The sequence below is a fragment of the Monodon monoceros genome, unplaced genomic scaffold (genome assembly GCF_005190385.1).
Source record: "Monodon monoceros isolate NGI ecotype Baffin Bay Population unplaced genomic scaffold, NGI_Narwhal_1 Super_Scaffold_5, whole genome shotgun sequence".
NCBI classification, from domain to species: Eukaryota; Metazoa; Chordata; class Mammalia; order Artiodactyla; family Monodontidae; genus Monodon; species Monodon monoceros.
In genome coordinates, this window is record NW_021703782.1 from 94,005,744 (window position 1) to 94,028,299 (window position 22,556).

Below are 22,556 nucleotides of genomic sequence, written 5' to 3' on the forward strand. Positions count from 1 at the left end.
TGACATTTAGAAATCTTCTTGACTGGCAGCTCTCAGGACTTAGACACTGGGTTTATAATTTGCTCCAATCGTTAACCTTTGTTTTTCTTTTGTCTCCATAGAAATGCTTATTAAATACCTGATTGCTTACACTTCACAGACCTAACTTTGAGAGCCCACTTGCATCACTGCTTCGTGAAATGAATTTAACTGGACTGACCTAGTGTCAGGACTAAAGGAATGGGCTTAATGAGATGGAACAATCTACCAATTCAGCTTCCGGACCGTGAAACTTCTTAAAAGAAGGGTCAAGAATGGGAATGTGGGAGAGCAAAATTTGCCGCCCCAAAATGTCTCTTTAGCATGCAGATTATTTTGAACTGAAAATAATCAAGGCCCAAAAAAGACTCAGGAAGAAACTTTGACCTTCCCCTTAACTGCCTGAAGAATTTAGATAGAGGACCTGTTACAGGAGTAGAGCTATCACCAGAGTTATCTGCAAAGAATGTGGGCTAAGTGTGTTGGGGGAAACTCTTAGAGACCAGAGTCCACTGTGAGTCCCATTGACCCTACGTGGCCCAGCAAACATTTATTCACCAAGCATTTGCTTTTCCATCTTATGTCAATTGCCTTCCTCCCCTTGGAAATCCCAAACCCCTGCCCCAAATATCCCCTTTTGTCTTCAGCTGAAGATGGTATTTAAGGTGAAGATTTCAGCCATTTTGGTGAGTTACTGTTTTCCTGGGTCCCTCCATGCGTACATGTATCAAGCTTTGTTTGACTTTCTCCTGTAAATCTGTCTCATGTCAATTTCTTAGACCAGCCAGAAGAACCTAGAAGGGTCGGGGAAATTTTCTTCCTTCCCGACACCACAACCTACTTTCTGTCTCTATAGATTTGTCTACTGTGAACATTTCACATAAATGGAACCGTACAGTACGTGGTCTTTTGTGCCTGGATTCTTTCACATCGTGTTATCAAGGTCCAATCATCCTGCAGCATGTACCAGGACTTCATTCCTTTTTATGAACATCTAGTATTCATTGTAAAGATCTGACACATTCTGTTTATCCACTCATCAGATGATACGCACTTGAGTCGTTACCACTTTGGGGTTACTATTATCTCTTATTTAATTTAATTTTTTTTTTGGACCTGCTATGTGGCATGTGGGATCTTAGTTCCCCCATCAGAGATTGAACCCCTGCCCCCTGCATTGGGAGCATGGAGTCTTAACCACTAGACCACCAGGGAAGTCCCATATTTATATTTAATTTTAATTTTTTAATGGAGGTAGAGTTGATGTACAATATTATATGTTTCAGGTATACAACACAGTGAGTCACAATTTTTAAAGGTTATACTCGATTTACAGTTATTATAAAATATTAGCTATGTTCCCTATTATGTTGTACAATATATCTTTGTAACTTATTTTATACATAGTAGTTTGTGGCTCTTAATCCCCTAGCCCTACCTTGCCCCTCCCCCGCAATGGTAACCACTAGTTCGTTCTCTATATCTGTGAGTCTGTTTCTTTTTTGTTATATTCACTAATTCGTTCTATTTTTTTAAATTCCACATACAAGTAATACCATAGAGTATTTGTCTTTTTCCGTCTGACTTATTTCATTAAGCACAGTACTCTCCAAATCCATCCATGCTGTTGCCAGTGGCAAAATTTCATTCCTTCTTATGGTTGAGTAGTATTCCATTGTATATATATATATACCACATCTTCTTTATCCATTCATCTGTCGATGGACACTTAGGTTGCTTCCATGTCCTGGCTATTGTAAATAGAGCTGCAATGAACATTGTGGTACATGACTCTTTTTGAATTATGGTTTTCTCAGGGTATATGCCCAGGTGTGGGATTGCTGGTTCGTATGGTAGTTCTATTTTTAGTTTTTTAAGGAACCTCCATACTGTTCTCCATAGTGGTTGTATCAATTTACATTCCCACCAACAGTGTAAGAGGGTGCCCTTTTCTCCACACCCTCTCTAGCATTTACTGTTTGTAGATTTTTTGATGATGGCCATTCTGACTGGTGTGAGGTGATATCTCATTGTAGTTATGATTTGCATTTCTCTAATGATTAGTGATGTTGAGCATCTTTTCATGTGTTTGTTGGCAATCTGTATATCTTCTTTGGAGAAATGTCTACTTAGGTCTTCTGCCCATTTTTGGATTGGGTTGTTTGTTTTTTGATATTGAGCTGCATGAGCTGCTTGTATATTTTGGAGATTAATCCTTTGTCAGTTGCTTCATTTGCAAATATTTTCTCCCATTCTGAGGGTTGTCTTTTCATCTTGTTTCCTTTGCTGTGCAAAAGCTTTTAAGTTTCATTAGGTCCCATTTGTTTATTCTTGTTTTTATTTCCATTTCTCTAGGAGGTGATACCCAGCTCTTTTGATCCTCATCACACCCTTAGAAGTGTGTACTGTCCTCCGTTGACTGACTGAATGAATTATGTTTTCTTGAAATGCCAAAAATGACAAATTTTCCCAGGAAATCATCGGCTGGAATTTAAAGTTCCAGAGATCAGTCAAGTAACAGTTCTTGAATCGGGAAAGGAGTTTCTGATTTTAGCCTCCTTTCAACCCCACTCCTAACCCCACCAAATGAAAATGTCCTGAGGCAGGAATCCAGCACCTTCTGAAGTACAGAGATACTTCTATCTAAAAGTTCTGGCATCATTCTATGCTCGTCGTGCTTGGTGAATTCTAGATCATCTGGTCCTTTCCACAGCCCACAAGATTCTCAGAGAAGAGCACAACGGGTCAGATATTCCACTCTGCAGCCCTGGCTAGATTCATACACCTTATCTCACAGTTAACAGGGATTTGACTTCGGGCAAGTTACTTAACCTCTGTGAGATGCAGTTTGGTCAGCTACAAAATGGGGTTAATGACACTACTTCTAAGTTACCATAAGGAGTTGTCAAGCGTTTAGGACACTGCTTGTCATATTGTAAACTCAACCACTGGCTTCCTACCTCCCTATTTGTGGTGGGAGACTTCTCTGTGCCATGTTGCTCCCCCCAAATCCACATATGCATGTCCTTTTCCCCTAATCACGCTCCACCCCCACTGTCTCCCACTATCCTTTCCTGGCTAACTTCTCATTATTCTGATATCACTTTAAATACCACTTCTTTGGGAGAGTCTTCACAGTCACCTCCACACCCCCTCTTCCTTATTCCTTCGTAGAGCAACCTGCGTTTTTCCTTCATTACTTTACCACAGTTTGTAATTTTCCCTTTAGTTTAATGTGGTTTTGCCCATCAACTGCGTGCTCCACCAGGGACCTTGTTGGTCTCGCTCTCTGCTGTATCCTCAGTACCAACAGCGGTCTCGGGTCGGAGCAGGCATTCATCAAATATTTATGAAAAACACTAATCCTTTCCTGAACTTCGGTTAAGAAAGGGAAAACACCCTTCCTCAAATCACACAGATTAGCGGCAGACTTCACCCCAAGTCTCCCTATTCCCAATTCAGATTCCAACCCAAGAGCCTGGCAAGAATTTTAGCCTGTCCCCAAATATATTCCGAGTGCCAAAGAAAACTCCAAAAAGGGGCGGGAGTACAGCAGTGGGCAAAATAGTGGAAAGTGATTTGACTTGGCCCCTCCTCTCTGGATCTCGATGTGAGCTTACTGTAAAGGGAGGGATTACTGCAATAACGACGTCGCAGAGCGGCCACAAAGATGGAACCAGAGAAAAGACAGACCTTGAAAGGGCCTTGAGCTGCGTGTGAGCAAGGAAGACAGCAACAGCAGGTCCTACGCAGGCGCAGTCAAGGCGCTCTGGTCTCCCGCCTCCGTCCCGTCCCGCCCCGCCTCGCCCCGCCTCGCCCCGCCTCACCTTACCTCTTCCCCTCCGAGTCACAAGACGCCAAGCGAAGTCAGCTGACGCGGCGTTGCGGACGTCACGTGATGGTGCGCGGGGCGGCGGGCGCAGGCGCAGATCTTGGGCAGCCGGGTCAGCTGACCCGAGGGGGCGATAGAGCCAATTTAGGCCTGTCTGTGGCGTCTCGGAAACGCCGCCGCAGCTATGGCCAGTCAGTCGCAGGGTATCCAGCAGCTGCTCCAGGCCGAGAAGCGGGCCGCCGAGAAGGTGTCCGAGGCCCGCAAGCGTGAGTTTGGGGTCGGGGCGGCCAGGCGTGGCGCGAGTCCAAGAGTTGCGGGCAGGCCGCGGGAGGTGGTAGGTGGGTGAGGCCCGAAAAACTGCTGACGGGGCCGGGGGCGGGGTGGGGGATTGATTACAATCGCACTCGCAGCTCTCTGGATCCGAGGCTTTGGAAGTCTTGTAGGTCGCCTGAGAGCTCCGATGTGGGCTAGTAGATAGGGCGCGGAGACAAAGTGGACGTCCTTCTTAGGGTCTCGGGGGTGTGTAAAGTGGATTATCCAAACGGAACGCGTTGTTCTCCCCCTTCGCACTTACTCCTTTGGGGTCCTCCGTCTCACTGTAGGGAGCCACCATCTACACTTTTGCCCAGTCTGGAAACAGTCCTTTTTGCCAGGTCTCAGACCCTCCCTCGTTCGCCATGTTTAGTCAGTTGCCAAGGTTTATTTGTTCACTTTTTCTCCATCCCTGCAGCCAGCATCTTAGTCCAGGGCATCAAGTTCTCTGAGGCTCCCGTAGTAGCCTAATTCGTTAATTCCTTACACTTGTTTTTTCAGTGCTGTTAATACGTGCCAAACACAGTACCTGGGACATCTGTGGTCTTTATGGCGGTATTCAAAGCCCCAGTGAAGGAAGCAAATTTAGGGTAGATTAATTGCAGGTGAGAGGAGGGCTAGAGTTGGGAAGTGTGAGGTTGCTCAAGAACTTAACAGGTAGATCAAATCTAGATTGGTGAGTGGGAGGCTTCCTCCTCTCTTCCATTTGGTTCTCCTCACTGCAGTCAGTCATACCTCTCAATTGCGAATATGACTTCCCCACCGCCCCTATAGTCAACAAACGTTTAGTGCTTGCAGAACAAAGCCTAAATTCCTTAAGAGGGTGTAGGAGGTGCTTTTGCATCAGGCTGTGGCTTTCTTCTCTAATCTCCCTTTTAGGTACTCGCTCCAGACATAGTGATTGCTCAAAGGCGCCTTGGTTGATTTCCCCTGCAAGCCTTTGCACAGCTGGTTCCTGATTGGAAGAGCCTTTTCCTAGTTACTCTTCATCCTCTAACACTTAGGCTTCTTCAGATATCAAAATTTAGGCAGTAGTTCTTCCAGGAAGCCTTCCCTGACTTCATCTTTTCCCCTCAGACTAGGCTAGGAGTCCTCCCCAAGTACCTATTCCCGTCATCACTGTGCAGTAAGCTGTTTCTTTATATGGCTCAGTCACTAGACTAAGCTCCTGGAGAATAGGGACTATGTCTGATTTAACTTTTATATCTTCAGTTTCCCATCTGGTGAGATAGATGTTTCTATTCCTATTTGACAGATGGGAAAAATGAGGCTCAGAGAAAAATGGTATCACCATACCCTGGGAAACAACATAACTGGGGTAAAATACCAAAAACGATTAATCTTAGTAATTTCTTGGTGTGCTTTCCCCCAGAATAGGATTTATACTCTTATCCCATACCCAAGTAGATTTCAAGCATGGCTCTTTTACTTTTTCAATTAGGGGTTGTGTGGTACTCTGTATTTCATTGGAAAAGCTTTCTTTGAGGGAGCTGGAGATGGGAACAAGTCTTCTATTCTTGCTCTGGTGACTGGGAAGTTCTGTGTTCCTCATGCAGTATTTCTGATCATGACCTTGACGCAGTATTTCCAGAATGACTTCTCAGAGTTTGTCCTGTGATGGCTCAGCAGCAGAAATTGTATCTGTTGGGAAGCATGTGAGAATATTTGGGGGAAGTGTAAGGACAGGTATTGGGCATATGGTAAGAATGATTCTGAGTGCCTTGGAGGTAGGGGTCATATTATACATCTTCCTTTATCCCATCAGGCCTGGTGCATGGACTTGTATATCTCAGGTAGCTATTACATAGTGACTGAAAGAACTTGTTTTAAAGGAGTGAGTTTATGGCTAATATACATCTCAGAATTTGCGGTGGTTAGGAACAGAAGTATCGAGAAGACCTATAATTTGAAGAAGTTACTCTCTTTCTTGATCTGTAATTATGGTTGACACACCCAGCTAGGAATGGGGAAGAGGCAGTGCATGATGTGGTAAAACGGTCCAACCCCAGTTTTTCATGAAATCGTTGCTTGGACCATAAACTTTTTAAAAATTTGTATGTGGTTTGTCATTGGGAGTGAAACAAAACGCTGGCCTCCCCATGTAAGGCCCACAAAAAACAAGATTTAAAAGAAATGATTTCCTCCTCAGATATTTTCAGGTTTTCAGAGAAGCCAATGAAAATTGAACTTTGAAGGTGTTTGCTGACAGGCGGAGAATGGTTTACTAAGTGATTAATTCAGGGAGCCATAGTTGTTGGGAGTGATCGGGACAGTGGTATTGTGAAATTACGTGGAGCTACTGCATAATGTTCAGGCTATGTTAAAATTTGTTGGTTTGGAAAAGAACCTTGACTTTGGAATATGGCTTTGAATATATAGCAGATGAGGAGGACAGCATGTGAGGCATTGGGATAGAAGTTGGCTCCGGCAGACCTTAAATCGTAGGCACTAAATAGTACTGGAGTAAATATATACTTGGAGAAATAGTCCTTGTGGGGCTTAGACACCTATTGATTGTTTTAGACTAGCCTCATGGAGGATTGATGTCATGGGGTCATCACCAGTTCAAAATCCTGTTGTTAATCAGGAGGTGGAAGGTTAAATTCAGTTTCATTCACCTACGTGGGCTGACTGGGATTTCGGCAGTTGCTATACAATGAATTATAACAGCTTGCTTTTAGATGCAGGATGTCTTTTACTCTGAATTAAATAAATCCTCAATTGATTGTCTAGGACCTGCCCCCCCTCCCCCACCATCACATTTGGGTGTCTTAGAAGTTTGGTGAACAGGGAAACTTGTTGGTTGATCTTGTGGTCTGTTTTCATAAAGCCTCTGATAGAACCTAGAGACTTTTTCCAGCTTTATGTTAAACTATGCTCTTCTAAAAAGCAGAGCTCCTGTGTCTCCTCACTTCTTAGATGCTTGTACAGTCTTATGTCCAGTGCTCCCCATTCAGAATTCCTTCCCAGAACCACTTTTACTTATTTCCTTGTGCACAGGCATGGGTTTTAGTTTCCAATATTACATCATCTGTTTCACTAGTCACAGTTTAGGTTGATGTCCCTTGGGAGTGTATTAGCCTCCCTGCTAAGCTTCTAAGCTGAGCTCCAATTGTAGTCAGCAGCATACTTAGGTGTTTACTTCTCAGGAAGAGAGAGAATTCCCCAGATGGCTAATGTCACCCATTTTATGTTGGTTCTTAGTAGTTGAGATTGAGAGAATATTCTGACACATTCCAAAATTTTTTGCATCATTTTTACGGTCTACTGTAGGCATAGAAGGCGGTCCTTTTTATCTAGTCACTTCCTTCTGAAGTACAGTCTAGTTAAGTACAGGAGGCAGGAGCTTGTACTATTAGTTAGCTCTGAATTCTCTCTCTCCCTCTTCCCCATGCATGTCTCTTGAGACTGTATCTTTAAACTTTGTGCTTGTTTATTAGAATTTACCATCTCAGTCTCTGCTTCCTCTTCTGCTTGTCTCTTAACCACTTCCTTTGAAAACAGGAAAGAACAGGAGACTGAAGCAGGCCAAAGAAGAAGCCCAGGCTGAAATTGAACAGTACCGCCTGCAGAGGGAGAAGGAATTCAAGGCCAAGGAAGCTGCGGTGGGCTCAGTTTATTTTCATTACTGCCTTAGTTTCCTGAGGCTTCCTTCTCCTCCTCTTCCCCTTAGGCTCTCAAAATATCCAGCGTAGCTCAGAGATTCTGATTCTGGTAGAAATTTGAAAATTTGGTTACTGGATGCTTAGGCTGAATCTCTTAAGGTGATTAATTTTTAACTAACATTTGAATCCTAGTCTTCATTTATCCAGTTAAATTATTGAGTTATTAATAGATATAATTAGATTTTAAATATAGATAATTTATATAGATAAGTTATTTAATATATATATTGAATATAGATATTATTAAATATCTTTTGAACAGTTAATGTGTGCCAGATGCTAGAGGATCAGCTGTGAACAGAAATAGACATGGCCCTCATGGAGTTTAGCGTACAGCCTGGTGGTCAGGGACACTTAGTAATAAAGTGCCTGGTGGTCAGGGACACTTAGTAATAAAATGCAAACCAACAACTGAAGAGGGCTGTAATGGTCATAAACATAAATCACATGGAGCCCCACTTTAGTCACTTATCAGTAGTATAGGCTAGACCACAATGTGTAAGATGTGTAAGATGCATATAATAATAGTACAAAAACAGATACAGAAAGTACAGAGAAAGTAGGGAAAATTCTGGAAAAGGGAACGGATGGAGGAGGCTTCGTAGAGAAAAGAACCTCTATCAGGACTCTTGGACACAGGCAGCAGAAAACAGTTCAAACTGGTTTAAGCAAAATGGAATTTATTGACCTATATGCTTGGAAGCCCAGGTAAAGGCTAAGGTTTTTTGGGTTTTTTTGCAGGCCTCTCTCTGTTGTGGCCTCTCCCGTTGCGGAGCACAGGCTCCAGACGCGCAGGCTCAGCGGCCATGGCTCACGGGCCCAGCCGCTCCGCGGCATGTGGGATCTTCCCGGACCGGGGCACGAACCCGTGTCCCCTGCATCGGCAGGCGGACTCTCAACCACTGTGCCACCAGGGAAGCCCCACTTGGACCTCTTTGAGCCCTGGTTTCCTCAACTGTAGAAAGGGGAGTGATAGCCTCCTCATAGGTTATGGAGGAATAGGTAACAGGTCATATGAGAGAATGCTCTGTAAACTGATGTGTTACACAAATGTGAAGGGATATAGTTGTAAACCTTCATAATGAGGCGATAGCAGTTTAGGTGATGAAAAGATTCAGGCACAAAAAAGTGATACCTTAAGAACCTGATAAATCACATTCTAATAAAGTAGGCATAACAGTTAACAAAGAGAAGACAGTGGACAGTAAAAGAAAATCTGTCCATCAGTGTGTGTGTTAAGTTGTAAATGGAAACTGAAGAGGTGAGACATCCATGCACTAAAAATTTCAAGCAATAAAATAGGGCAACAATGAAGGGATAGTTTCCCTCTCACCCAGACCCACAGTCCTCTTTAGAGATAACCACTGTTAACAGTTTCTTGTGTATTCTTGTAGAATATTTCTACTTGAAAGAACAGATGTCACGTATTCTTAATACTGGTGAAACCACTGTTGAACTTAAGAGCTAAAACATTAACCAGTAATGGTGAAACTCTATATTCCTTCTAAATTGTATTGCCCTTGTGTTATTTTTTAAGAGCTTTTTTTTTTTTTTTTTTTTTTTTAAAAACACCATGTATCTACTCCCTTTAAAACCACACAAGGAGACATATTACTAACCACCAGGCCTCAGTTGTTAGGTCTTTAGGTTCATTCCAGTCTCTGGTTAAGGCTGCACGTGAGGCTGTAGAGGGATGTGACTGTGGAACCCTGACTTCTCTCACGCTCTTCAGTCATGCTGCTGATTACTTATATTCATTATGAGACTGGGTTTCTTCAAAAGTCAGAACGTTGCTTATTAAATGTTGTTCCTGCCCAGCCGGAGCATCGTCCTGACGTTCCCTCTGTCATTGCTCCCCGACTCCAGGCTCTGGGATCCCACGGCAGTTGCAGCACTGAAGTGGAGAAGGACACCCAGGAGAAGATGACCATCCTTCAGACCTACTTCCGGCAGAACAGGGATGAGGTCCTGGATAACCTCTTGGCCTTTGTCTGTGACATCCGGCCAGAAATCCATGAGAATTACCGCATAAACGGATAGGGGAAGAGCAAAAGCGCTGTGCCGTGGATTGGCATTTTAGATGCCTTCATAGAATATGAGGCTTTAACAAGGCTTGGGTTATATTCTTGTGAAAAGGCATTAAATAATTTCTGTATATTATATAATAGGTCCCTTCACTTTTTGCAGAATAGCAATCATAGCTTCTTTGTACAAACTTATGGCCTATCCAAAGATTTTATCTTTTTACCTCACATTTCTTAGAAACTTAATGGGTATATGTTGTCTGTTTTCCTATACCTTTTCGCTCGAGTGGCATATTATGAACACTGACTTTTTCTTTCTTAGATATAGTTTTTTTTTTCTTTTAATTTTATGTCATAGCTTTATGTTGCAACTCTACTTGTTCAAAAGTTAGATCATGAAGGTTCCTTCCTATGACCTTAGATATAGTTTAAAAAAAAAACAATTTTCTTAAGAAAGAAAGGGATTAAATTTTTTTTTTTTCCCTAACTCTTTCTTGACGGTCAGGGGCTTTATCTATGAAAAAGTAGTAAATAGTTACTTGTAACCTATGTGAACAGCCGGCCTTAAAATAGTCCTTTCCGGCTAGGAGTTAGTGGGTACTAGTACTGGGCTGCTTTTGGTTTCTCTTATTTAAAATTACTAGATGACAGAATTCAAGAACTTGTTGCATGTCACTGCTTGGTGTACTGATACTGTATGAATAATCATTTAAAAGTCAAGACTCTGTCATGCGTATTTTTCCCCTCTGCTTCATCCTCTTTGATAATGCAAAATGCACTTTGACCCAGATGTTCTGCAGAATTTCACTAAGGAAATTAAATTAGCACATGTATCACACACATTCTCATACATACTTAGAAAATATTCATGGTGCATATCTTAGCAGGAAGGAAATCACTTCCTTGGGTCATTTCACCCAACAACTGTTTTGAAAAACAGCAAGCAGGGGACTTCCCTGGTGGTCCAGTGGTTAAGAATCCACCTTCCAGGGCTTCCCTGGTGGCGCAGTGGCTGAGAGTCCGCCTGCCGATGCAGGGGGCACGGGTTCGTGCCCCGGTCCGGAGGATCCCACATGCTGCAGAGCGGCTGGGCCCGTGAGCCATGGCCTCTGGGCCTGCGCGTCCAGAGCCTGTGCTCCGCAACGGGAGAGGCCACAACAGTGAGAGGCCCGCATAACGCAAAAAAAAAAAAAAGAATCCACCTTCCAATGCAAGGGACAAGGGTTCGATCCCTGGTCAGGGAACTAAGATCCTACGTGCCGCGGAGCAACTCAGCCATTGCTCTGCAGCTACTGAGCCTGTTCGCCCTAATGAAGACTCATCGCAGCCAAAAAATTAAAAAAAAAAAACCACACACACACACAAAACAGCAAGCAACTAGTAGATCTGAAGTTTGCCTTTTCTCTAGAGCACCCTGTCCTGGGGCAGCCTTGGACAGGTTATCAAGCGTGTTTCCTTCCTGGTGGGCTAAATGCTGAGTGCAGTACCTATAGTAACTTCACTCTAGCACTTAAGAATTAAATGCCCTCTGGACTTCCCTGGTGGCACAGTGGTTAAGAATCTGCTTGCTAATGCAGGGGACAGGTTCGAGCCCTGGTCTGGGAAGATCCCACGTGCCGCGGAACTACTGAGCCTGCGCTCTAGAGCCTGCCAGCTACAACTACTGAAGCCCACGCTCCTGGAGCCCATGCTCTGCAGCAAGCAAAGCCACCACAACGAGAAGCCCACGCACTGCAAAGAAGAGTAGCCCCTGCTTGCCGCAACTAGAGAAAGCCCGCGCAGCAACGAGGACCCAACGCAGCCAAAAATAAATTTATATTAAAAAAAAAATGCCCTCTGACCCCCTAGAAGCTGAAAGTCTTCCGCTGCAAGATAATATCTGGTACGTAGAAACAATTGAAAGAACATTGTGCTGAAACTATGGGGGAATTAGAGGGCCTTTTAAAAAATTGTATCTTTTATGTGACTGAGGATGGGTGGATCTCAGGCCACTTCCGTCTCTAGTTGCTGTTCCCTCTCGCAGAATTCCTCATAAGAATTTTCTATACGAGCTTTTCCATTTTGTACTGTTCAGGCACTCCAGTCAGGCTTGCCATGCCATTGAAACTGCTTGCTCGTCAGGGTCAGCAATGATGACCTAGTTGGGGTCCAATCCTCTGCCTGCTTGACCTTCAGTATCATTGGACAGGGTTGGCTATTTCTTCTTGAGCCACTTTCTTAGCCTCCCTTCTGCAGCCGTGTGCTGCCTTGCCTCTCCAGTCTCTTGCTGGTTCCTCCGCATCTTTTCCTGTGGTTTTGTTCTTGTGTGTCTCTACGTCCCCATTTGAGACCATCTACATTTCATGGCTTTGATACCATCTATATTGAAGACCCAAATTTGTATCTCCAACTGTCCTGAACTCTAGAATTCTCAGATTGTTTATTTGATATTTTCATTCAGTTATCTGGTAAGCATCTCGATCCTAATATGTCCCAAACTATACCTGGTTTTGTTAGGACTTTACTCCTGGTATTGCTAAGTGTATCCAGACCACGGTCAGCAGTGTCCTTGACTTCTGCCCACTGGATGCCAGTAGTACCCTGTCAGTTGTGACAACCAAAAATGTCCCCAGACGTGGTCAACTGTCCCCTGGGGATCAAAACCACCCAGTTGACAACTACTGTTAAAGCAACAACAAAATTATTGAAAGTACCACACGATCCCTGGAACATTCTAGGTACTCAAAAATTGTGTCCTAATTTTCCAAAATTTGGTTCTCCTCTTCTCACCCTAATCATCCTTGATTATATGTCTAATAATAGCTCTTATTTGTTGGTATAGGATGTACTCTGAAGTCTCAGTGGCTTAATACAACAAAGATTTCTTACAATGTTTGATACGTGTTGGGTGACCAAGGCAGCTGTTCTCCATGTGGTGATGCAGTGATTCAGATCACCTCCACTCTGTGGTTCTACCATTTTAGCACATGGTTCCCATGATTCCAGAGGCAAGGGAAGAAAAAGTTGGCAAACGTGCACCAGCTCGTCTATGCTTACGTCCTGAAATAAATGACACTTGTTCTCAGCTCACTGACCCTCGTGCATCACGTGAGCCAACCTGACTGCAAGGGAGGCTAAGAGATGAGGCAGATCCTGTGGTTATTTGGTGAGTAAAAAATCTCTGTTTTAATTGCAGACAGTAGCTTTCTCCATGCCAGCTAGTGACGACGTGCATTGTTCACGAGCAAGAATATTTTGAAAGGCATCTTTTTTCCCCAAGTAGTGGGTCTCAACAGTGGGTTTCAAATGTTCGGTAAACCATGTTGTAAACAAATGTGCTGTCATCTAGGCTTTGTTGTTCTATTTATAGAGCACAGGCAGAGTAGATGTAGCACAGTTCTTAAGGGCCCTAGGATTTTCAGAGTGGTCAGTGAACATTGGCTTCAACTTCAAGTCACCAGCTGCATTAGCCCCTAATAAAAGAGACTGTCCTTTGAAGCCAGGCACTGACTCCTCTCTAGCTATGAAAGTCCTAGATGGCATCTTCTTCCAACATAAGACTGTTTTGTCTACATTGAAAACCTTTGTTTAGTGTAGCCACCTTCATTCATTATCTTAGCTGGATCTTCTGAGTAACTTGCTGCAGCTTTTACGTCAACAATTACTGAATCTTGGAGATGGCTTCCTTCCTTAAACCTCATGAACCAATCTCCACTAGCTTCAGACTTTTCTCTGCAGCTTCCTCACCTCTCAGCCTTCACAATTATACAGAGTTAAGGCCTTGCCCTGGATTAGGCTTTGGTTTTAGGGAATATTGTGGCTGGTTTGATCTTCTATCCAGACCGCTAAAAACTTTCACCAGGGACTTCCCTGGCGGTCTAGTGGTTAGGACTCCGAGCTTCCACTGTAGGGGCCCCGGGATCGATCCCAGGTTGGGGATCTAAGATTCTGCAAGCTGCACAGTGCAGCCAAAAATAAAATTTTAAAAAACCAAAGTATTTCTTCTGGTTTTGACCCAGTTTCCTGACAAATAGCATGTGACTTGTCTAACTCCCTGCACATTCCTGCCAAGGACAGTGGTGTGTCTAGGCCCAAGCTCTCCCGTGCGTATCTTACAGGGGAGTACTCACTGTGTGATGTCACTCCCAGGATTTCGAATCAATGTAATGGAGCCAGGAGCAATGGAACGTACTGTGGGGCGTGCTTTTGGAAATACTCTTTAAGATGGCTCTAATTAGTGGCCAAGCCTAGATTTGAACCCAGGTCTGCCTGACTTCCCAGCCTGGGTTGCTGTATGATTTAGTTCAGTGTGTTCTATGGCAGTGTTTCAAGCAGTGTGTTTCTAAAAGAGAAAGTCAGTGACTCTACAACTGGCAGGCAGATTCCAAAAAACAAGATCTAATTTTCGATCTTTGCCTTTTCACTTACTCATCCCATGGTTCTGAGGCTCTCTCCTGTCCTGTCTGCTGCCACACTTGAAGATTCTTCCAGGCCAGGAAGAAGTTCTTTCCCTCTTGCTTCACCAAGGTTGCCAGCTAGTTGGCAGCTAACCCTCAGACATGGGCCTGTAACCCTTGCAAACATGACAGGACGAAGGGGCTAATTGCTGAGTAAGGGTGGCTTTGGCTGGGGTTTGTGGTTATTTGGATTTGTCTGTAGTTGAGGCCCTGATAATTTCATTCATAGCCATTCATTCTCTAATTCAGATGTGTGTAACAATAGCTGGGGGCCAGCTCTGAGCATGGGCAGAAACAGCCCTGTGCCCCAAAGGTTTATTCTCCTTTTGGGAAAGGGGACACTGAACATTGACCATAGCGAGTGCTAGGTGTGGCCATAGGTTAAGGAAGAGTAACTATAAGAATGGGGAACTGGCCTGGGCTCAGGACAGGAGAGGGCTCCTAGAAGAAGGGCCCTTTCAGCTGAGACCTGAGAATGTGTCAGTTATCTGGGCAACGAGGTGAGGATGAGGTTTGAGGGTTACATTCCAGAGGGAGAGGGATGGCAACCACTGAGAACTGGAAGTGAGAGAGAGCACAGGTGTAGGAGGAACGAGAGATGGTCTGTGCTCTTGGAGCTTAGGGTTTTCAGAGGTTGGGGGACAGTGGGTAAAGATGAGTACAGGATAGGCTGGGGGGTGGGGAGGGGCTTGGGCCTACCACAGAGAGCCTTGTGAATCCATCAAGATAGCGCCACTGAAGACTGCTTTCCAGTGGACTTTACTAGGTATTACTCACCTTTTATCAGATTTCATTCATCTTTCTCCATTCTCCATGGAGCCCCCATTCCCTCACGCCATAGTGCTAGGCCTTGCCATTTACTGTATTTTTGGAGATGCAAAAGAATTGCCCAGAAATGAAGTTCACTTTTTTCTTTTTTAAAAATTTATTTATGGCTGCATTGGGTCTTCGTTGCTGCACAAGGGCTTTCTCTAGTTGTGGCGAGCAGGGGCTACCCTTCGCTGTGGTGCACGGGCTTCTTGCGAGCCACAACTACTGAGCCCTCGTGCCACAACCACTGAAGCCCGTGCGCCTAGAGCCCATGCTCCGCAACAAGAGAACCCACCACAATGAGAAGCCTGCAGTTCACTTTTACTCAGCACTTTCTGCCAAGTACTTCATCATCTCATTTAATTCTTAAAATCTCTCAGTTTAGCAGATATTCTTATCCTTTTATAAATGAGGGAATTGAAACTCAGAGAGGGGAACTGGCCTGTGCAAGTTCACATGCCAGTGAGTGGTGGAGCCTGGTCAGCCAGTTCCAAAGGTCCACGTCTTCTGCCTCCTTAGCAAAGGAGGCTGATGTGTCAATGTTCAAGCTAGAGAGACAGGCAGTGAGAATGCAGAGTGAAGGTAGCTCAGCAGAAAGGGCAGGAGTATGACATCTGGCTTCATGTAGGAGGTAGGCCTTGCTGGGGAGGCAGGATTTATTTATTTATTATTTAAAAAAAAAATTAAACCTATTTTATTTTTTGCTGTGTTGGGTCTTCGTTTCTGTGCGAGGGCCCTCTCCAGGTGTGGCAAGGGGGGCCACTCTTCATCGCGGTGCGCGGGCCTCCCACTTTCGCGGCCTCTCTCGTTGCGGAGCACAGGCTCCAGACACGCAGGCTCAGCAGCTGTGGCTCACGGGCCTAGTTGCTCCGCGGCATGTGGGATCCTCCCAGACCAGGGCTTGAACCCGTGTCCCCTGCACTAGCAGGCAGACTCCCAACCACTGCGCCACCAGGGAAGCCCGGGAGGCAGAATTTAGATGGTGACCAGTTCACACACCTGTCCCAGGATCCCTTTCAACATCCAGTCAGCAGGTAGGAGAACTCCCCAACAGCCCATGAATCTTGCTCCCATGCCCCCAGATTGTGTGTTGGGAAATTAGGCAAACTAAATAGAGATCTTGTGTGTCTTGCTCAGTGGTACCCAGAACAATGGCTGGCACTCGGCAGGCCCTCGGTGTCGATCTTTTGATGAATAAACGAATAAACTAATTTTTCGTAGCCTGCTTCCTGGATGCCCACTTGTCTGATGAATGCGGACGCTGCCCGGGCAGCATCAGGTGCTTATTCCTCAGTCACTGCTCTGCTCGTGTCCCCAGGCACTCCACCTCGGCCTCTGGCAGAGCATGAACACAGCTATAGCTGCTGAAATTAAAATTGCACCCATATTCTGACTCGGCAAGTCCACTTGTAGATAGGCAGCCTGTGGCATGTACCCGGCACTGTGGCTATGTCCATCCCAGCAAGGCCTGTGAGCAAGAGTGGGAATTCCCCTTACATGTCCACGAGCGGAGAGAGGCAAAGGAAAGAAAGAGCCTTCCTATTACAATACATGGAGGTGAGTGCGCACCCCTTAAAAAGAAACGAGACAGAGGGGAGTGTTCTGGCATGAGGTGAATGCCAAGGAACTTTGCTGAATGAAAAAGCAGGGTGTCCAACAGAATAGAACAGGTTCCCTTTTGTGTAAATGCACAGTGTACACATCTGTCCATACGTTTCTATGGAAATGTACGCAAGGTTAGTGCTTTTCTCAGGGAAGGGGTTAGTTGTCACTGTAGACACCCCTGAAGTCTCGAGTGATGGTGCTGGGGGTGGCAGCCAACGTCTAGTGAGCGGCCATCATGAGTCCTGCAGTTGTGTACACTTCACACCGATTATCTGATTAGAGCTTTACACAATCCCATGAAACAGTATCATCTGTTGTTTACAGAAAACTAAGGCACAGAGAGGTTAAACACTATAGCGAAGATGACCTAAAAATCGGAGACACCTGGCTTAGAGCTCAGGGAGCCTGATCCCCAAACCGATGCTGTTAACACAGTGCACATATAACTTTTCATTAAAAAACAAGTCCCTAAGAAATTTCTGGTCCAAATATTTCTTCATCCACCGGGTCCCGTGACTGTCAGACATGGGCTGGACCACGACGGGGAGACCGAGGCTCCGAGGGGGGTTGGAACTCTTTCCGTCCGGGACGCGGAGACACCCCGCCCCCGCGCCTCAGAAGCGACGCGCGTGGTCGGCGAGCGCCGGGGCGCTTCCCGGCGTCCCGGGAGGGAGCCCGGCTTATGAAAGGCAGCTCCCAGCTCGGTTCCGAAGCGGGTCCGGGAGCCGGCTTCCTTCTGGGCCCCGAGGCGAGCCCGGCGGGCGGCTCCTCCCGGTGGGGTGACCGCGCGGGGCCGCCCCGGCCCGGGGGCGGGACCCGGGAGGGCGGCGCGCGGCGCGGGCGGCGGGCGGAGCGCGGGCAGAGGTGCCCCGAGGCTGCGGCGTTGTGGGGCGGCGGCACCGCCCGACCTTCGGCGTCCCCGGGACCCCCGGGCGGCGGTGAGGGCGGCGACGGCGGCGCGGACGGGTGAGTGTGCGCGGGCCCGGGGCGCGCCCCCTGTGTTTGTGCGCGGGCCCGAGCGCGGGCGGCCGCGAGCCCCGATTTGAGCCGCGCGGGTCCCGTGCTGCCGCTGGGCTCCCGTGTCTTGGTCTGGAGTGGGCGCCGCGGGCCGCGTCCGCTTTCTTCCTGCGCCTTTGGGCCCCATTTCCCTCTGTCGTAAGTGGGAGCTGCTCTCGGGCGGCTCCTGGGAGCCGGTGGGCTTGGGACAGTGGGAGTGATTTCAGGGTGAGGGAGGCCCAGAGGCAGCAGACCCGGGAGGAGACCTGAGGGCAGAACCTGAAGCTAGACTCAGCTGCCCAAGGCCAAGGCCAGATGCGGCGGAGCATCCCTTGCCCGAATGAGCTCGGTTCCGTTGTGGCTCCATCCCCCACCTGGCTTCTTGACCTTGGAGAGTTCACTTTCGTTTCTGGGTCTTAATTTTCTCATGTGGAAAGTGGAGAGCTTGGAGCCATTGTCTCTCAAGGCTTTTCCACCGCAAAACTACTGTGACAGACCCTCTGTGGTCCCTTGTTGGGACTTTCCAGTTTAACAAAACAAAACCTGACATGTGAAAACTGTAGGAGTCCCCTTCTCCCCCAGCACACACGAAGGCACACATGCACACCCCTCAGTGAGGCACAGGGCCTCCTGGGGAAGCTGGGCACTCAGTGTCTGCAGAAATGGAGACCTTTGCTCAGCGGGACTTTTAGGATATCTTCCTTTGCAGAGGCTTGCCACTCAGCTCAAAAAGATGGATAACTGGAAGGTCTGGTTAAGTGGAATCAGCAGTGGGAGTTAAGGAAGCTGGGAAGTGGATGACCCGTTAGTTACAGGAACCTCAGGGCTGTGCTCGCTCCCTGGCTCTGACTCCACCCCTGGTGCCTCTCCCTCCCTCCCTTGTCCCCTAGGGCTAGTGCAGGGCTGAGTGGGGTGGCAGGTCAGGACACACTGATGGGTGATGGCTCAGCACCTGCCCTTGGCCAGTCTTTCCAACAGCCCTCGTGCCCTCTGCAGCCTCCAGGTTGGATGAGGGGCTGCAGGGTGAGTGCAGAGGCTGCCCTGATTGGGCCCATCCTGGCCTCTGGTTTGTACCTCTCCCTACTTGGTAGCCGCTTCTCTTGCTCTACCTTTGCCAAGCCAGGAGCCTCTTTCCCTGCTCCAAGAAGCCTCCTGAAACACTCTTCCCTCATTCCAAGGCACTGCCGGCCCCCTCTGACTGCCTTCTTTGGTCATTGTCTGTTTGTTATTTCTCTTTCTCTGAGTTTCTCTTTCCCACCAGATGGTGGTACCCAGCAGGGAGGGCTGAACAGGGACTTAGGACTTTATTTCCGGTTTTATAGTTTAGAAAGCACAGGGCCTGGCACTAGAAGGTTCTTAGGGAGTGTCTGTGGAGTAAAAATAATGATTGCTATATTCCTTTTTGCCCCGTGCTGCTCTCGAGTGATTCAGGTATGAATTCTTTAAACCTCACAACAGCCTCATTACATTATTCCCATTTACATGTGTAGAAACTGAGGCAGATACAAGTCACTTGCTCCAGGTCGTACACGTGGGAAGTGGCAGGACTGTGCAGGTTGCTTTTATCCATTACGCTAAATGGCCTTCAGGTGAATGAATTCTCCTGGTTGGGACTTTGTGGAGGCTAATTGGGCCAACTGGGGTGCTGGGATTTCTTCTTCCCAAAGACAATGTCTAGTTGTGGGATTTTGCAACTAATGAACCTTCCATGCAGTCTGGAAGGATGTCTGTGCAGTCCCAGCTTGTGGGTGGTCCCTCCTGCCTGGAGGAGGGAGGGTGGGCTCAAGGACCTTTCTGAGATTCCAGTACAGCTTCTCTGGGCAGCACGTTCCTAGCTATGATGTCCCTGGGTTCCTGGTCTGGAAAATGGATCCAAGGATTCTGTTTGTCTCCTGGGCCTAGGATATAATCAGGTGAGGCAGCAAAGGGCCTCAGTTATTGCCAAGTGCAGGGCTGACATCCTTGGGCTGTTGTCGCTTTCATGCCTCTTGGGGGATGCAAGATAAGAAGGAGGAAGTAAGGGGTGATATGACTGACCGGTACTCAGTGATATTTGGGAGTGCCTGCTGTGTGCCAGGCTTGGGCTAGGTAAGGGGAGGTGGTCCCTGCCATCCCACAGCTTGGCAGTTCAGATGCCAACTGGAGCTTGTTACTAGATCACACCTGGGAAATGCAGTCTCCCTCTACCCAGTCTTTTTTTTTTTTTTTTTTTTGTGGTACGCGGGCCTCTCACTGCTGTGGCCTCTCCCATTGCGGAGCACAGGCTCCGGACGCGCAGGTCCAGCGGCCACGGCTCACGGGCCCAGCCGCTCCGCAGCATGTGGGATCCTCCCAGACTGGGCACAAACCTGCGTCCCCTGCATCGGCAGGCAGACTCTCAACCACTGCGCCACCAGGGAAGCCCGACCCAGTCTTTTTTAAGGTGGTTTAAGGAGGAGGCTCAGCGATAGCCAGAGCTGGGTGCTGAGGTTCAGGGACATGGGCATGAGGGGCTTGTATTCTGCAGCTGGATAGCCTGGTCCATCTCCTGTCTCCACAGCTCCCAGCCATCCCACCTTGGGCAGGTCATGTCACATCTTTGACCCTGTTAAATGGGAGAAACCTGTGAGGAAATGGGCCTTACGATGAGCAGGGTACTGGATGCCATACTTATGTTTCCTTGTGTTACCCCCACAGCAGCTATGCCAGATAGGCCTCCCTGAACCCATTTTACAGATGAGGTCAGAACGGCTCAGGGAGTTAAGTACCTGGCAGTGAATGTCCCAGAGCATGTGAGGGCTGAGTGAAGGTTCAAATCTAGGTCTTTTGGTGCTAAAGTCCTTGCTCTTTTCTTTTCATAACATTTTGCTGCTTTGTATAAACACGGCTCCCCATGATGAATATATATCTATCCTGTACTCAGTCAGGAAGGGAAATCCCAGATGCCTGGGAGTGGGGCCTGGTCAGCTCGTGAGTTCTCTGTGGGTCCCTCGATGTGTCTGAGCTGGAGAAGATCCCAGAGCAGAGGAAGTCTCAGCCAAGACCTTGAAGGGTTTTAGCCCTTGCCCCTCACTCCCTCTGAGAACGTTCCTCAGCATATCAGCAAGTTCACAGTCCAAGGGAAGACTCTGGGTGGCTCTCACTGGTCTGGTGATGGATTTGGCCTTGAGAGCCTGAGGAGCCTGGCCTGCCCAGGACCAGGCCTGAACTTCTTTCTCGTGATGTTGTTTTCTGAAGGCAGGCAAAGCTGAGCTGGCTGCTCCAGGATGCACCACAGCTCTGAGAAGGGGAAGCAGAAATCCTGCTGGCTCTGCTATGGCATGTGAACCGCAGATGGACCCCGGCGGGGCGGCTGGCCCCTTGCCCACCTCCTCCCCTGGGTGGAGCGCCCTGCCTGGCGGGAGCCCTCCTGGCTGGGGGCAAGGTAGGATCATGACTCTTAATTCCTTCCTCCCCTATCCCCCCAGGATGCTGAACTGGACTCACATAGTATGATTGAGGGGAGGGGAGCGGAGGGGCACAAAAGTGTCTTTAGATAAGGGTGGGCATTTGGGGATGTGTTTCCAGGCCACTTTCTGTCATTTCTACCTCTTCTCTCTGTCACCAACTCCTTAGACTGCCCTCTGCCAGGATCCCTGCTGTACCTTCCTAGCACCTTTCCTCCTTGCCTCTTCTGTTTTCTGCATGGTGTTTCAGAGAGATTTTTTAAAATGCACAGCCAACCAAATCGCTTTCTGTTTCAGTGTTTCCCATTAGGCTTAGCATGAAGATCTATCATTCTCCAGCTTGCCAGGCCTGCCTAAATGGCTCTTGCTGCCCCTGTTCTCTGTTCCTGCCATGCTGCCCTGCCCCAGGACCTTTGTACCTGCTGTCCCTGCTGTGTGTTATGCCCTTTCCCTGCCTCCCTTTCCCTGCTTAATTTCCATCCATCCTTCAGAGCTAAGTTCAGATATCCCTTCCATGGTGAATCCTCTCCTGATGGCCCAGCCTAAGCCGGGACCCTCTGATATATTCCTTTTTCTCCCTATAGCAATTACCAGTCTGTAATTAAATAATTACCTGTGTAATAAAGTGTTGAATGTCCAGTTTCCTCACTAGAATGTAAGCTCCACGAGTGCAGGGTCCCTGTTTTGCTTTGTTCATCACTGTGTCTATAGTACTTAGCACATGGCTTGGCCCATAGTATTATTATTTTAAAAATTTTATTATTATTTATTTTATTTCTTTATTTTTCACTGCATTGGGTCTTTGTTGCTGTGTGCAGGCTTTCTCTAGTTGCGGTGAGCGGAGGCTACTCTTTGTTGCAGTGCGTGGCCTTCTCATTGCAGTGGCTTCTCTTGTTGCAGAGCACGGGCTTTCGGCACCCGGGCTTCAGGAGTTTTGACTTACGGGTTCTGGAGCGCCGGCTCAGTAGTTGTGGCGCACGGGCTTAGTTGCTCTGCGGCATGTAGGATCTTCCCAGACCAGGGCTCGAACCCGTGTCCCCTGCATTGGCAGGCGGATTTTTAACCACTGCGCCACCAGGGAAGCCCTTTGCTCATAGTAGATGCTCAATAAGTATTTTGTTGAATGAATGAATGAATGAATGAATGAGTGGCTGGGCATAGGCAAGGGGAGATGGCATTTTGCATTGTGGCTTGTTTCTTAGATGATTTAAAACTTAAAAACAAGGGTTCCTTTTATGACTACTGTTATTAGGAAAGCAGTTCACATACACACACACCAGTAGAATGAAATGGAATGGAATAATTTACCTTCAGCTCTTTGAAGATATAGCTCTACTGGTTTTTGGCAAGCTAGTTCTTGCCCCTTTATAGGAAATAGCTCCCTGTACACACACACACACACACACACACACACACACACACACACACACACA

The 22,556-nt window shown here is 47.2% G+C and overlaps 2 protein-coding genes across 9 annotated transcripts in view; both read left to right on the forward strand.

The window, feature by feature from the left end:
* The first annotated feature begins 3,929 nt into the window (after window positions 1–3,929).
* Window positions 3,930–10,571, forward strand: ATP6V1G1 (ATPase H+ transporting V1 subunit G1). Its single transcript, XM_029202581.1, has 3 exons — window positions 3,930–4,116; window positions 7,667–7,767; window positions 9,694–10,571. Exons 1-3 carry the CDS (start codon window positions 4,035–4,037, stop codon window positions 9,865–9,867), a joined length of 357 nt encoding a protein of 118 aa, XP_029058414.1. The 5' UTR covers window positions 3,930–4,034; the 3' UTR covers window positions 9,868–10,571.
* A 454-nt stretch (window positions 10,572–11,025) lies between these two features.
* The window catches only part of TMEM268 (transmembrane protein 268), a 32,056-nt gene continuing 20,525 nt past the window's right edge, over window positions 11,026–22,556 (forward strand). For 2 of the 8 annotated variants that reach the window (XM_029202572.1, XM_029202573.1), the window contains exons 1-2: window positions 18,687–19,129; window positions 20,915–21,101. In XM_029202572.1, coding sequence (XP_029058405.1) covers window positions 18,707–19,129; window positions 20,915–21,101 — 610 coding nt within the window. In that variant the 5' untranslated portion in view covers window positions 18,687–18,706. Of the gene's footprint in view, window positions 11,734–12,672; window positions 12,997–17,557; window positions 17,669–17,744; window positions 17,858–18,686; window positions 19,130–19,325; window positions 19,612–19,931; window positions 20,332–20,914; window positions 21,102–22,556 lie in introns of those variants that run through there. The other 6 variants (XM_029202576.1, XM_029202575.1, XM_029202578.1 and 3 more) reach the window with 6 other exon arrangements.

Excerpts from the sequence above, each read along its gene's own strand:
- ATP6V1G1 (XM_029202581.1), top strand. The coding sequence starts at position 4,035 with ATGGCCAGTCAGTCGCAGGGTATCCAGCAGCTGCTCCAGGCCGAGAAG. Across the intron at positions 4,117-7,666 it reads GGTGTCCGAGGCCCGCAAGC|GAAAGAACAGGAGACTGAAG; the intron begins GTGAGTTTGGGG and ends CTTTGAAAACAG. Across the intron at positions 7,768-9,693 it reads TCAAGGCCAAGGAAGCTGCG|GCTCTGGGATCCCACGGCAG; the intron begins GTGGGCTCAGTT and ends CCCCGACTCCAG.